This window comes from Rattus norvegicus, chromosome 9 (assembly GCF_036323735.1).
Source record: "Rattus norvegicus strain BN/NHsdMcwi chromosome 9, GRCr8, whole genome shotgun sequence".
Taxonomy (NCBI): domain Eukaryota; kingdom Metazoa; phylum Chordata; class Mammalia; order Rodentia; family Muridae; genus Rattus; species Rattus norvegicus.
Genome location: NC_086027.1, coordinates 73,736,352 through 73,752,585, shown reverse-complemented (window position 1 = coordinate 73,752,585; position 16,234 = coordinate 73,736,352). Strand labels below are relative to the sequence as shown.

Here is a 16,234-nt window from a genome sequence, read left to right as displayed (position 1 = left end):
ACTTTGAGAAGATAGCGATGTGAACTTCATGATTGTGTGTAAGTAGTATACTTTTAATAAATGCGTAGCAGACTCATATCTAATAGTCACACTTCCATAGTGTGTGGGACTTAGTGATTTTGTCAGCCTGTTGTTCCCTCCTCATGCGTCCCTGTCCATCAAATGAGTTTCTATGTATAATTGCAGACATAGATCCCGTGTTGCTTGCTCCACCCAGCCTACCTGGCTCCTTGCCCCTTCCCCAGGAAAGGGATTCCCCTCGTTGAGCTACCTGTGAGCCCAGACTGTATGTGGTTTTGTTTTGAGTCTTTATCTTTCCTACTAACTAGCCGCGTGTGGGTAGGGCTTGTGTTCTCATTATTGAGCTGCTTCCGTGGGGTAGAAAGCAGAGTGGATTTGCAGTTTTCTTTTTAATGAACGGTGTTGTTTATGTTAGTGCTGGGTCCTAGCCTTGCTTCTGGAGACGGTTAGTGGGAACTCGTGGAGAGGCTTACCTTCCATAAACAGAGGCTGAGCCAGCTTTTCATGTCACTGGGCAGTTTCCATTCGAGTATCAGCAAGCCGGCCTGGAGAGAGTCCAGTCAGCCCCATGACACGGTGTGATGTGGAACTGTAGTTTCTCTGTTGTGCAGTGCCCTGATGCTGTCGTCTCTTTCTCTGGTGCATTGCGTTTCTAGTGCATTATTTGCCGAGGCCTAAAACAATGCTGTTTAAAAAGAACTCGTAAAGGCAGAGGTGGATAGATCGACAGCAGTCAGCCCACGCTCAGGCCTTCTACTCAGGGCGCACATCTCCTTTTTGAGCTGTTTCTTTTTCATCAGTTTACTTTCCACAAAATCTTTCTCCCTCCTTTTCTTGAGTATACTCATAGATTCCCTTTAATGTTTTTGTTAATATTTCATAATATGTGTAGTTTTTTATTTTAAAAAATACTTTTTAAAAAGTATTGTGGAATATATATCCATGCTTGCCTATTTATACAGGTTTTAAAGACTATGAAGGATTTTTGTTTGTTTGTTTTTTGTGGTTTTGGTTTTTGTTTTTTGGCACATTGCTTGAAATAATTACAGATCTATAGCAACTCAAACAGACGGGAAGCATTTGAGTACCTTTCACCAAGTTTCCTTCTTGGTCACATCTTGGTTCATTACAGTGGGATATGTAAAAACCAGACAGACAGAAATAGGACTTTGATGTGGTGGATCTATCTGTGGGGTCTGTGCCATCACAGGTACGGCTTATGTAATTGCTAACACAGTTGAGCTGAGGAGTTCAGGAATTCCTTCCACATTTGTTAGTTGAGCTTTGAGGAGGTAAGAAGAAAAGCTACACAGTGTTTAGCTCCTTCCCTTAGCAGTGACCAGAAACACTACCTACTTTGTCACAAGGCGTGGTTCGAAGGCAGAGCAGACAGGTGTGGAAGGCTGGGTGACTTGCCGGTGCTGACAGCCAAGACTTGTTTTGCAGGTGTCCAAACAGGCCAAGGAGTTTCTGGAGTACGTGTACGAAGAGCCCCTGATCGACATCCAGCAGGAGAACCCAATGCTCTACCTCCATGCTGAGCCTCTGGCCACCGTTGCACGGCTGCGGCAGCGGCTGAAGTCACTCCGAGCCTATTTGTTCAGCTGCAGGGCGGCAGTGGCGGAGGATCTGCGCCGCAGGTTAGTCACTGAATGCCAGCTCAGGAAGCAGGTCAGATGCCCTCTGAGCCCCTTTCCAAGGCAGCCCCTTCTCCGGGTCTCTATGTCTCCCTCCACCACCTTTGCCCCTGGCTCATTTCACTTTCTCCTTTGTCCTCGGTCAGTTGAACCAAGCAAAAGTGAGCATCACTGCTCAGCCTTCCCTACCAGTGTGTTAACCTAACTAAGGTCACCCTGGGTTTTCCCAGCCATGGAGGCAACTGTTAGTACTTTTCTAGGTTACTTGTTGCTTATCATATGTAGGTATGAGGAGGCTGGAAATATTGCACAACTAAAAAGTACTTTAATGGGAAAAATGCAAATGATTATTCAAATCTTTTTTTTTCTGTACAAAATAAATATACTAGCTTAGTAACTGCTGCAGGCAGGAAAGCATGGTATTTAGACACACACCCTGGGCTTCTGCCCTCCACCTGGCACTTGGTATAGGCTGCTCTCTTTTCTGTAACTGAGTCAGCTCATAGTTCATAGAACACACAAGGCCAAGCCAAACTCAGATCCTTAAACGAAATTAAAATGTGATCGCTCTTATAAAATTCCATCTTTTACAGTTGTATTTTATGAGCATTTAAATTCTCACTGTTGGCATATATCAGTTTATACTTATAGACCAGTTTAAACTTCAAATAATTGTTGATGGCATGCATAAGTCTCTAAAATACCTTTTGATTTTTTTCATTTTAATAGAAATGACCAACAGCATATATTAATCATAGTAAGTGTTTTGGGAAGCCCACCTGGGTAGGAACCTTTGGAAAAAATCAAAATGATAGTGTTCACAATTTAAAAATCTGTTAGATCCAAAGAAACAGACACTCCAGGCTTCTGAAGAAGACATTTTAGAGAGAAGTAACTGTGCCAGTGAAAGGTGCATGCTATGCAGATGAACTCTTACAAAATAATAATGAAAAAGGCAGATCATGGAGCAGAGCGCTTCCCACTCACTCACCTAGATGTTTTTCCAGAAAGCCGTAGAGACTTACTTTTATAGAAGCTAGGCATGTCTTAATTTTAAAAGCTCAGAGCTTTCCTGGGGGGCTGGGAAGGTGGCCCAGCACTCAAAAGCACTTACTTGTATTCCAGAGGAAAACTCCAAGCACCCAACATGGCAGCTAACTACCGTCTATAACACCACTTCCAGGGAATCCTATGCCCTCTTCAGTTCATGGCATTTGGAAATTAAATAGAAGGCCTGTCCTCTTATGGATGACTGACAGTCTCCACCCCAGCAGTCTCGTGGTTCGCCACCATGTACTATGTTCTTCACGCATATGTGCACATACATGTGTGCATGCAGAACATCCATACTCATGAATTAAAAAAAAATACATCTAAAAGCATTCTCAGGACTGTCCTTGAAGACAGTCGGATTCTGTGGCTCCAGTTCATTTAGCAACTGAGTTAGAGAGAAACAGCATTTCTTTAAGCTCTCGAAGTGTTCTCAATTACTACTTCAGTACTCAGATTTGTTCGGACCTTGTGTGCCTTGTGCTTATATTTGTGGATGATATGAAAAACTACACATGGGAATACTATTAGATACCTTTCCTTAATAATATTTAGCTTTGGTTAAAGTATCCCAAAGGCATGCCTTTGGAAATTAAGTAAGAGGCCCCTCCTTATGAATGACAGTCTCCACTCCAGCAATCTCATGGTTTGCCACCATGTACTATGCCGTATAGCGAGACCAGAAAAGGAGAAGGGGAAGTTTAGGGCAAAGGCCTTGAGGGGCTGTTCCCAAAGCCACAGGATGAAGGCAGCAGTCCTCTTCCCTTTATTCTTTCTGTCCTCTGGGCTTGCTCCTGGCCATCACATAACGCACTGCATACAGTTTTGAGTGGCTGGAAGGGGAGAGTCAGGGAGGGAGGAGAAGCACAGACACATATAGATGTCAGTTCAGACCACTGGACAGAAACGACACCGGTCACGGAGAAGACATTTGCCAGCTAGTTTACCCTTGCTTCCCCATTCGTCTCTTACCATGATGTCTCACCCACCTACCCAGACCTACAAGGAGTTCAAATGGATAAATTAAAGAAATAACTGATCAAATGAGTCAAAATATGCAGTCAGGCATGTCTCTTGGGAAGAAGGCCAGACTACCCTAAGACATATAGTACTGTTCTTAAGTCTTTTACCTTCTTGCTTGCATCTATTTTGAAGCCTTTTCTTCCAATTTTGCTACATTTAAAAATGTGTACTGCAGTTTCTGAGATAACTGTTAAGTCTTTCCTCTCCCAGAATGGTTTTAGTGCCTTTATAGCTAGTCTAGCTAATGTCACTCTTCCCCACTCCAGTCAAATCTTTACATGAGATGCGTTATTAGAGTTCATATAAGGGCCTCAAAGTTTGCCCAAATGTAGCCGAGTGTAGTGTTCTACTTTCTCTCATATCCTGCACTTCAAACAAAGACCATTGTTTAACTCAGGACAGTCGCAGCAGTGGGAATAAAACACGTTTGCATAACTGAAGCATTCACAACAGTGCTGGTCTGTGGTAGGTGCTCAGAATATAGTGTTTTTGTTATTAATAGTGCTTTCATATCAGATTGTTCTTGCATCTGACTTCAAAGACCTTTGATAAAATGTTTCACTTAAAAGCCACCCCTGATGTCCTCTTTGTCAGAACTAATGCAGTTGTGCTGCTGTCTGAGGAAAGAAGCACGTGGGGAAGGTTGTAGGAAGCTACCTGGTGTCCAAGCATGCCGGACTCAGCCGAGTGCAAGCAGTGAGATGCTGTTTCCTAGCGGGCCTTCCAAGAAGCCCATTCTTCTTTGTTTAGTTTTCATTTTCTTAGATTCTCTACACTGACATCTATTAAGATGATGTTAGGGTTAGTACATGCCTGAATCCCAGGCCTTAAGTTGATGGAGGTAATATCAGGAGTTCAAGGCTGTATTGTATACTCAAGGCCAGTCTGTACTACCAGAGATTCCGTCACAATAACATAAAGTACAATAAAAATAAAATAACATTTGGTGACTGGGTGTTGAGGAATACACTTTCTATTCTTCCATTTATGAAGCTAAAGCAGTAGGGTGTAGATTCAAAGCCATTCCATGCTACATAACGAGAGTAAGGCCAGCCAGGGCTAGATTCAATACTCTGTCTAAACAAACAAGCAAACACAAAAAGAAGGGTGGCCAGATAGGCAAAGGTACTGCTTCTAAGTCTGATAACCTGAATTTGAACCCCAGAAGCCATGTGGTAAAGCCAGCACTTACAAACTTGTCCTTATAGCTCCTCATGCCCCACAGCACAAAAGTATGCGCACAGACACACACAGGACGTGAATTAAAAACAGAGGGAAAAGCATAAGTACACTAGGGATAAATCGTATTCTCACAGCTTTCTCTTCATAAGGGAGAGTATGTGGACAGGGTGGTCCTTTTATATTATTTCAAATCTCTGTGACCTTGCTGAAATATGATTGTTTAATGCAATAATCTCTCATACTTTCTGCGGTGACAGTACTTCCTATAGTAACCTGTATATAATCCCAACTCTGCTCTCTTCTGTGTATGTAAACACAGCTGTAAACATGATTATTACCTACTCCAAGTGCTAAAATTTCCATTTCCAGGGCCACTTTACACCTATTCTTTCATTTTTATAGAAATGAGGTTTTTATAACAAAATGAACCGACACTGTCTTTGAAGATGCCAAGATCATTCACAGTGTGCATTTTAGGTTCCCTTTATGAGCAGAGAGCAGAGCCTCTCAGGACAGGGAGAGGGAGCTGAACCAGTTAGCAGAGAATAATATCCTCAGACAGAAGGAGGTGCCAATGGGCAACAGGGAAACAACAACAAAAATATCAGAGAATGTGTTCCTAACTAGTCATAAAAGGCATTTTCTTCCTGCCTGGTTTTACCTCAGAATGAGAGTAGTCATTAATCACTAGCAAGTAGGCCCAACATGCCGAAGACCTGTCAGCACCATATAAACAGAGTAAAGCAAACTGTTAATATTGCTGTCGCGAGAAAACTGGAAACAGACTGATTAATCGTATTGGCGCTTGACCGCCAGGGAGCCAACTTGGGTCTCTGCCTTATTAGGGAAGTCACAGTTTGCTTTTAGTCCCTTGTTATTGTGACTGCACGGTTTTCATCCTCACTGGTCTTGTTATTGTTGTTAAATGGATGTCTCGTTCTTGAATCTCTGCTGCAAATCTTGACTGGCAGCACTGATTGGTTTAGAAAGAGTCAGTGTCTCCCATGAAGCCTAAAATGTTTACAATGCTGACAGTTCCCTGTTTCTGATGACTCCCAGATGGTGACCCTGCTGAATTAGCTCAAGGCCTTGTTAACTTTTGTTAGAAGAGTTATTTATCGTGTCCACACATGAAGGTGTGTGAAGAACTCTGGGAAATCTCGGCAGTGTCAGGAAGCATGGGATCAGTAGCCATTAAGGGACATGTTTCGGAGGGACATAAGGAAGAATTGCCTACATGCTCAACTAAACTTGGGTCTAGGAGGATGGGTGTAAACAGAAGTGCTAAGTGAGGTACGTCAAAGTTAAACTTGACCAATAGACCTGTTTTGTTTGGCCTTACAGGGATGGCTCTGCTAAGCTCTGTAATGACCTTTTAACAGAAGTTGCCCATATAATACACACACATGCTTACTTATACAGGCAGTACACACAAGTTGGGCATGGTATTGTGCTTCTGTAATCCAGAACGCCTAGGGACGATGACAGACGGCAGAGCCAAGAGAATCCTTAGAAGCTCACAGGCCAGCAAGCCTGGCATATGGCAGAGGAGAACAACAAAAAGGGCACTGTTACCTCCTTCCCCAAAGAAAAAGGGGGAAGGACTTTTTACCGCAGGTTGATACTTCAGTTTTCCTAAGGCCTTTACACATGCTCCATGGTACATACGTACACCCATGATCACATATATACATGCACACATATGCAGTCACACCACATACATAAAATAAAGAAGAATTTTCATGCATACATATATCCAGCTTCCTGCTTCCTTTTGAAATTCAGACGCTCTCATTACATAGGGCTTCTCTCATTTTTATGCGGCAGCAATCTGCTTTAGATGTAGGACTCTGCTTTACTGTAGTTTCTGCTACTCCTGTTGTTCCTTCAAGCCCAGCATCTCCTGGAAGACATGATAAACCCTGTCATGTTTCTCAACCCCAGCCCATCTTAGTCATTCATAGTGGTTCCTGGGTTTGTGGCATTTGCAATTTTTAACCCTGGATTTCTATGTATAGAAATAAGAACAATGCATCTTGGATAGAGCCTTAGCTCTCATTTTGGATTGGGGGTACCAAAGATTGGCAGCAGTCTTTGATTCTGTTCTCTCAAAAGACAAACATGAAGGTGCTGATAGAACTGGCAGAAACAGCACTAGATCAACATGGCCTTTTCTCACAGGATGGGTTAGGGCATCCCAGTGCTTGTGCTAGAGGAACAGCATGCTCTCCAGGCATTTGCCATCTCTTTGCCTGGAGCAGTGATTCCAGGTCACTAGAAAGCCAAATATTGCAGCTGGGCCACCAAAATAATAGAGTAAGACACCTGAGCAGTGGCTTTGTGGGCCCTAAAGTTAGACATCCCTGCCCCACTGCTCACCTCAGTAACAGCTTTCAAGCTGCTTGGTTGTCTGACCTATAAATGAGAAGCTCCAAACATAAGGGAAGGGCCAGGAAAGGAGTATATGCCCAGTACTGGTAGCTCCCATTTTTAAATAAGCACTGAAGTTCAGGAGGAGACATGAGATAAAACAAGGAGCAAAAGGATACTGAGCCTAGAGGCATTAAAGAGGAGGGTCTTCCCATGTAAAGAGTGCCACATCTGGAGGAGTCCCCAGGTGTGGATTGTGGCCCTGCAGTGGAGGCACAGAGGAATCCCCCAGAGAACAGGCCCCAGTTTCTCTAGTACAATTAATTAATCAATCGATTAATTGATTGATTGATTGATCTTGCCCCTTAGTTTCCTTCACCTGGATAATCAAACACAAAAGCACAATAGCCCTTTCTCCCACCACTGTACAGGCTGTATCTTTGGACATTCCTTTGACTACTAAAACTTATAGAAAAATCTTTGCCTTCTCTTTGCCTGTAACTTACTTGTCCCCTGACTGGGAATTGCGTTCTTTGAAGACATTGTGACTTCTGTAGGCTCCTGTTTCAGTGACCTGGCCATCATGGCTTTACTTTCTCCTGGGTCTCTCATCTCATGGCCTTCTTCATCCTCTAGCTTCCCTTCTCTGCAACCTTGCTGCCTCCATGCCTCCCTCTAGCTCCTGAGCAGAGGAATGAGAGACCATACCTCTGCTGTCTTTCTTCATGTTCCTAGTCCCTGACTTGAGTCTGTTTGGCAACTCCTTGCATGTTGGAAGGTATTCTTTCCTTAGGATTCTTGATGGTCAGCATGATCCGTCCACAAATCTGCAGTGACTGGAAGAGATCCGCAGCTTCTATCTCTAGCTTACAGATGTCATTGGAGCCTGAAAATCTATCAACTGTGGCCCAGTCCATTTCATTTGCTTTCCCATCATCCTTGCTGTCTGTACTTGGACCTTTGTCTGTTAGCTTTGGTTTAAGATGCACCAAGAGCTGGTCACAGGATTCCTTTACTTTTTGTTCCTGTCACCTGCTAGGTTTGACCTCTCATCATCTGTTTCTCTAGTTTGCTAACTAGGACTCCTATCTATGCTGGCTCTTCTGACTAGTCCAGGTAACAGCCATTCAGCCACAGAGCAGACTGACAGGACTGTATATAGTTCAGCTACCTGCAGAATATCACAGAACGCCTGGTTGGCCATCTGATCTCAGTGACCTACATGTATGGCTTCATCTTTCAGATGGCCCTTGGTGGTCATAGACACTTCAGTCAAAATCAAACGCTCATTTCCTTGACATGCCATCCACCTCTCCTACCTACAGGCCACTCTTAACTTTAGGCCAGCTCAAATGTTGCCTCTTCTTGTCTTTGTTCAGTGACATCTTCCCACAGTGATCATCTGGGCCACTCTCAGTTGGTGCTTAGGTGTCTGGGTGACTTACATCTACCTCTTCAGGCTCATTTTTCCTATCTTGTTGGCTCCTAGAAGGCTCTTAGAGGACAAGATTGTTCTGCTCTGTCTGAGAGCCGAAGATAGAAGCTTGCATCACTTAGCTATACAAGCAGAGTTTATGAATCATTAAAATTACGTCATCTCATATTTTTCAGAATTACTTACAATTATTGGGATTTTTATCAATAAGAGGGACTTTCCCAGAAATCTATAATTTTCTTTATAGCCATCCTTTGAGGCACATATGACAAAGGATACTTAGAAGGAAGGGACAGAGATGGAGGCTGTCTGACTTGCCCACAGTGAAAGGCTGGGAGCAACAGAGTCCAATGAAAGCCATGTTTTTCTCATGCTTAGATCACTGCTTCTTACCCAGTAACCGATGGTGACATCCAGAGGTCTCCATACTCTTTTACAGTGTGTTCTAGATAGTGTCTTTCTATGCTGCTGGCTGTCACTGTTTAGCATACACTGGCCTTGAAGTGGCGGTGAGCACCTGCCACTGCCTCCCAGATGTCTGTCTACAGCCACTCCTGGCTCGTGCTCCTGAGAGGCCTGTCTTTCCTCCTGAAGACTTGACTGAAGAACGAGGAGGAGGCAGACACAGAGATGGGAGTGCAGGTCAGATGACGGCTGGTCCAGGCCTGGGCTCAGCAACAGACCCAGTCATTCCTGGGGAGCCAGGCAGGACAACAGGCTTAGTGCAGCCAGTGCTTTTTCTACAGGCCACAGTTCGTCAGACCCTCCTATTTGCCAGACCAGAAACCTGATGCAAAAGTATCGCAGTGTCTGCAGGGCTGCTTTATGTCTCTAGCCAAAACACAAACCAACAACAAGTTATCATGTCTCACTACCGTTTCATATAAGAATATAGTAATACTAAAAACCCAAAGGCAAACAGCCTTGGAAATCAAACATCTTTAAAAAAGAAAATCCATTTTAAAAACCTTCTAGTGTCTTGCCCCCACCCCACCCCAGTTTACCTTCGAACACTGAAAACATTACCAGCCGTTGGACAGACTTTTCTTAAATCCTATATTTCTCTTGTGAACACCCAAATCTTTGGGTTCTGGGAAGTTTACATGGCTGCTTGAGTATTTCCCATTCTCCATCGGTGAAAGTGTGAGTTGGGTCTTGATATGCCTAGTAAATCTGAAGTGCCCACTGTGAGGTCAACTAAACTGTTTTGTTTCCCATGCTGCTTGGGGGACACTCGCAAGCCTGCTGTGTTCCTGGTGACTCTGAGCAGGGCTGGGTCACATGGCAGGGAAGGAAGTTGGGCCTATCGTTTATCAAGTTCCCTCTTTGACTGATTGTTCTGCAGCGGCACACTGACTTGACTTTCAGTCTTCCTCTTAATTGTCCCCACTGAAATGTTAGTTTTGCTAAGCAATGGGCTCTTTCTGTCATGAAGATTGCTATTTTATTAACATTATCCTGTCAGACTTGTGTTTTGTCCCATTCTGTTTTATCCAGAGTCACAATGCTTTTCTAGTGAGTTAACTGAAGTGTGAGGCTAAGTCCAGATGGTGAAGTGGTCCTTTCAATTTTAACATTTTCTGGAGTTTACCTATGTCCAAACCAAGCTCATAATATCCCTGTCCTACCCCATTCCTATATCATTTAAGAACACCTTCAGTCATATTCCAAGCCATATACACCTTCTTCTTGGCAGACTGACAGCTTCAGCCTCAAACTATGTCCTCTTTCTCACTGTCAGTGCTGCCTCCGGGGTCCAAGGCACCATTTTGTTCTCCTGGACTATTGCAGTCACTGGTCCCCTGAGGCAGTCTGTTCTTCGGATTCTGGCTGTAGCTGATGTGCAGATTGGATGATGTCACTTCTGGCCTAACTGATGTAATAACTTTACCTTTCACTCCGAGTCAAGGCCAGAGCTATGCACAGTCTTGTCCCCATTAGTGTCTGTCTCACCTCCCACCACTTCCTGCCTCTGTTCCAGTCACACTGGCCTTTGGGCTAGTCCTTGAGCATACTAAGAGGGCTCCTGCCCGAGTTTCTATACCACCTGATTGAAGAATCTAGGTCTTTATGCAGCCATCACTTTAAAGAACTTTGCCTAGCTGTATTTTAAATTACAACCAGTGTGCAACTTAATATTCCCCACCCCCCCTCCCTCCTGTCTTCTTTCATTGCCTACTCACAGATGGCATGGTACAGTGTTTTGTCTGTCTCTGTGTCTTAAAGTACAAAGTTGTCCTTTGTTCCACATATGCTTCTGCTCTTTCCCCAAGAGGTAAGCCACACTAGGTCATGGCTTTTTATCTGTATTACTCACTGCTGGATCCCCAGCATGGAGTGGAGACTAATAAATACTTGTGGAATAAGTTCGTTAATCTGAAACTATTGTTACCAAGATTCGGACAACTTCATTTGATCAAACTGGGTTGTGCTTAATACAATAGATGTGATTCATCATAGAAAAATAAAATAAGAAAAAGCACCTACTATTCTCCTACTTCTGAGCTTGTTTTCTAGATCTTTCTCTCAGGTTGGCCTTAAAGTCATGACAGTCTTCCTGTTTCAGCCTCTCAGGCCTAGGATTATGTACTCCGCCTAAGTGATTATCTTTAATGTCAGTAAATGTTTAAAAAATGATGAATTTCTGAGCAAAACTGCGTTGTGTTTATAGATGTAAAAGGATATTATTATTATTAAGCAATACATTCAACGAGACTCATAGCAAATAATGAGATGGTAAAATATCTTCATATAAGGCTGGGAAAATAGCTTAAAGGGCAGAGTGCTTGCCATACACCACGGGAGACCACGTATGGATCCAGCACCCATGTAAAAGCTGACATGACAGTGTATGTCTATAACCTCAGTGCTGGGGGGTGAATGCAGGAGGATCCTCGAGGCTCAGTGGCCTGCCAGCCTACCAGTGGTGAGCTACAGAGGATTAAAGTACTGGACTCAAGAATGAGGACCAGGGCTGGAGAGTTGGCTCATGTTTAAGAGCATTGACTGCTCTTCCTGAGGTCCTGAGTTCAAATCCCAGCAACCACATGGTGTCTCACAACCATCTATAATGAGATCTGATGCCCTCTTCTGGTGTGTCTGAGAACAGCTACAGTACTCATATATAATAAATAAATAAATCTTAAAAAAAAAAAAAAAAGAATGAGGACCAGATTTTGGGTACCCAGAAAGTTGTATAAGTGCTGGCTGGATGGGCATGGTGGTCCAGGTAGAATTCTAGCCTCAGAAGACATAGACCAAGGTGGCTAGCAAGATTAACCAAGTCAGTAAGCTCTGGGTTTGATTAAGAGATCTTGCTTCAATGAATAAGGTGCAGCCTCTACAGACACACACACACACACACACACACACACACACTCACACAGACACACACTCACACACAGACACTCACACAGACACACACTCACACACACTCACACACATTCACACTCACACACACACTCACTCACACACTCACACACATTCACACTCATACACTCACACACACTCACACATACTCACACACATTCACACTCACACACTCACACACACACTCATACACATTCACACACACACATACTCACACACTCACACACACTCAGACATACACTCACACACAATGTGTTGGAGAAAAGAATATGCTTAATTTAAGAGGCTTGTTATGAAATTCTTAAGAACCCACACAGATTACATGCTGTGTCTCTGATCTTAAGAGTGTCTTGCTACAAAAAAATATGATATCTAAGTGTGTAAAATATAGTTAATATTGAATTTTAGAAGAATAAACCTTTAGCAGTAGTATTATCATGAGTGTGTGTGTGTGTATGTGTGTGCATGTGTGCGTGCATACACACGCGCTTGTGAGCAAGCACTCATTCTCATGCTGCCATGCCTGTGTGGAGATCAGGTTTTCTCCTACTGCCTTGTGGGATTTGGGAGCCAAGGGTCACGCTCCGGTCATCAGGCCTGTGTACAGGCACCTCTACTAGCCGAGCCCTCTCACAAGCCCAGTATTCTCCCCAAAATAGTATCATCGAAGACCAGCAATTTATTAACACTTAAAGTGTATTAATAGCATTTCTTTATGCTCAGTAAGTGAATATGACTTTTTTTATTTTCTGGAATATTTGTTAGCCAGGATTTTATGGCTAGTTTCAACAGTTAATTTAAACTGTCACTAGCTAAAGTTGGGCTATAGTCTCAACAGACCAGCTCCACAAATCTACCAGGGCTCAGAAATTATCAAATATAGATCCCATTTTGATAATGTTTGAAAGCAGCTGTCTTTAGTTTGCATCATAAATGATTTTTCTTTCGGACCAATTCTAGAAATGTCATTAGTAAATTGTCTATCCGCCTGCTCTCCCTCTGTGCCTCCCTTCCTTCACCTTCTCCACTGGTTTCATTCGGCCAGAAATAGATTAGATAGATATCTTACATACACCGACATCAGAAATCTATGATGGAGTCACACCATACCATAGTAAATAGATTAGTAAGCTTCGAGGAAGGAGTGCTGGGAAGGTGTGTAGCAATTATACTGAACTGTACACATTCATAGCTCTTTACTGAAAAATTCTTCAAGATGTTAGGAAGTAATCTTGTCTCATTCTAGAATTAAATGAAGCATAGCATTACCTAACATCACTTTTTGGAGCATTGCAGGAAAAGTCCGACATTCTTGTTCTTCTTTAGACTCCTTTAGGAGTTTGTGCTGGGATTTATAAAGGGATGCAGCCTGTCACTGGTAGGCCAGGCCCCAGAATAATCACATCCCAAATTACTTCCCAGGCATCGCCACTCCTGTCTGTAGAGTGTTGCTAAGTAGCTTACACACACTGTCTGAATGACCTGGTAAAGGAAACCCCATTCCTTTTGACTATCTACTCAGATATACCTTGTGCAAGCTTGCCACTTTTTCAACCAATGAGATTAGCAAAATGAGGCTTCTAGAGAAATGATTGAAGCTCATTTCTTCAGTGTGGGTTCTCATAGAAATGTCTGCCTTTGATTTCAAATTGTTTTTCCATTAGCTCAGAGCATGGCTGGACGCATGAGTCCTCTCCACATCCAGCCTAATGTAACTATTTCATGAGAGTTTGCAGCTCATATCACTAACATCAAATTGCTCTTCCTGGGATGCCTCACAGTGCTTCTTACAGATCTCAATGTGGGTGCAAAGTCACAATAGCTTTTGCAAGTCAGTACAAATTACCTACCCTGGATCACACATTCCTAAAAAATGCAGTCGTAATATATGAATAAATGGTTTTCTTTGTAAATTATCCTTTACTCACCTCTACTTATTTTTCTTTGAGATCCTTATTATTCAGAATCAAATTGTGGAGGTCTGCATTCAGCATTATCTTTTTATTATGTATATGAATATGTATGTTGTAATTTTTTCTTTAAAACCTGTTTAAATTGAAATAATTCCATTCCAACACCCTTTACTTTAAAATCTCTCTCTCCCTCTCTCTCTCTATCTCTCTCTCTCTCTCTCTCTCTCTGTGTATGTGTGTGTATGTTTGCATGTACATGCATGTGCACATGTGCACACATGTATGTATACATGCACATGCATATACAGGCCAGAGGCTAGCCAAGGGTATTATTCTTTGGAAGCCATGTGCCTTGTTTTCTGACACAGTGTCCCACTGGCCTGGGGCTCACTGGTTTGGCTGACAGTGCACTCTAGGGGTGTTCCCGTCTCTACCACACACCACCTAAGTACTTGTAACTGCATCTGACTTTTTTAAACATATTTTTATTCTTTTGATAGTCCCATACATGCATATACTGACTTTAAGTCATTTTTACCCCATTACCTTCTCTCATTGAAAACTCCCTTCTTCCCCGAAGGCCCCCCTTCCACCTTTATGTCTTTGTGTGAGATCCACTGAGTTTGATTAGGGTTTCTTGAAGGAGGATGGGTGGGAGATTATTTACTAGAACATGGGCAAGTTATGGGTACCTATGCTACTAAAGAAAGTTTCACCCTTCCCCCAGCCATTATTAAATGTCAGGAGTCCTTCACAGGGCTAGAGAGAGGGCTTAGGGTTAAGAGAATGCTGCCCCTCCCCAGACTCTGATTCTTAACAACCCCATCAAGTGCTCAACAACTGCCTGTTACTGTAGCTCCTGCTCCAGGGCGATCCAACTTCCCTCACCTGTGGGCACCTGCATTCATATACTCACACCTATTCATAATTAAAATAATTTGAAGAAATCTATAAAAATAAAAAAAGAACACTCAAAATCTACTTTAAAAAAAGAATCCCTCAGGGAGGGATGGGCCGTTCTCCATACTATGATGAAATGTTGGCAGACTCAATGTTTTACAACGTGCTGTGTTTGCCATTCTGTTTGTCCCCTCTTCATACATGTGTCCTAAGCTTTGCAGAGGGTGCTACAGGTATCCCACTGAGGGCTGAGGACTTCACTGTCCTTTATTCTCCGCACTTAGACAGTTCCAGTTTCCCTGTAGACTCCTTCCATTGCTGTTAGAAGCTCCTCTGACAAGGCTAAGAGCTGTCTGTCTCCATTCACTGTCTGTGAATATAAGCACGAGGGTTTAGAAGGCAGGTGACCACATGCTGTTTAAGCAAAACAAGAATAGTGAGTTTCCTCTAGGGTCTATGATCTTCCCAGTTACCAGTTCTTAACTGGGTTTACAGTACTAAGTATATGTTGGATCAGTACATACAATACATCCTGTGGGTCAGGCTTCGATCCCAATCAGAAAGCACTTAGTTATCCCCATAACATTTAGCACCTGGCATTTTTATGTATGTTTTGGGGATTGAACTCAAGTCCTAATGCTTATACAACAAGAACCTTATGAATTAAGCCCTCTCTCCAGCCCAGTCTTTGGGTTTTTAAATCCCTATTGTGTATCTCTGAGAACTCAGTTTCCTAGAAATATATATATATACACAAAATTCTATCCAAATCTTGTGAAGAGACTGCTTCTCTCAGTCCCTTACTGTCATAAGTACCAGGGTTTCTTGGGAGTTGAAGTGCTCAGAAATTAGTCAGGTTAAATGGGTCTCGATTGTTTAACTTAATGCCATAGAACAAAATGAAACGAGGTCCCACCTGATGTTTTGTTTTGTTTGCTTGTTAAGACTGTACTGTCTTTAATTTCATAGAAAACTATCTCTGAATGTTTAACCCCATGTCAGCTAATATAAGGGCTCTGAATCATATATGACTTTTTTTCCTTTTCCGTTTTTATCTTTTCTCACCTTTCTCATTAAAACAAGCTATAAATGAGTCCTAAGTTACCTTAGTTACCTTCCCAGTGTGTCAAACAGTTCCAAGGATGATAAATAGAAGTGTTGTTGCTAGATAGAAGTATGCTAGTTGATGGGTATGGACCTGTAGCAGGCTTCTTGAGTATTCTCTGGTACCAGAGAATCTGTCAGTGCCGAGGTTCCTTTGATGGATAAGACAAGTAACTCTTATCACTTTTGTCCTTTGACTTGCGTGTCAGGCTTAGCTAGATGAGTTTGCA

The 16,234-nt window shown here is 42.8% G+C and overlaps 1 protein-coding gene across 13 annotated transcripts in view; it reads left to right on the top strand.

Moving 5' to 3' along the window:
* Positions 1-16,234, top strand: part of Plekhm3 (pleckstrin homology domain containing M3) — a 159,082-nt gene that overhangs the window by 66,494 nt on the left and 76,354 nt on the right. For all 13 annotated transcript variants that reach the window (XM_017596816.3, XM_039084591.2, XM_017596815.3 and 10 more), the window contains one exon: positions 1,468-1,661. In XM_017596816.3, coding sequence (XP_017452305.1) covers positions 1,468-1,661 — 194 coding nt within the window. The remainder of the gene's footprint in view (positions 1-1,467; positions 1,662-16,234) is intronic.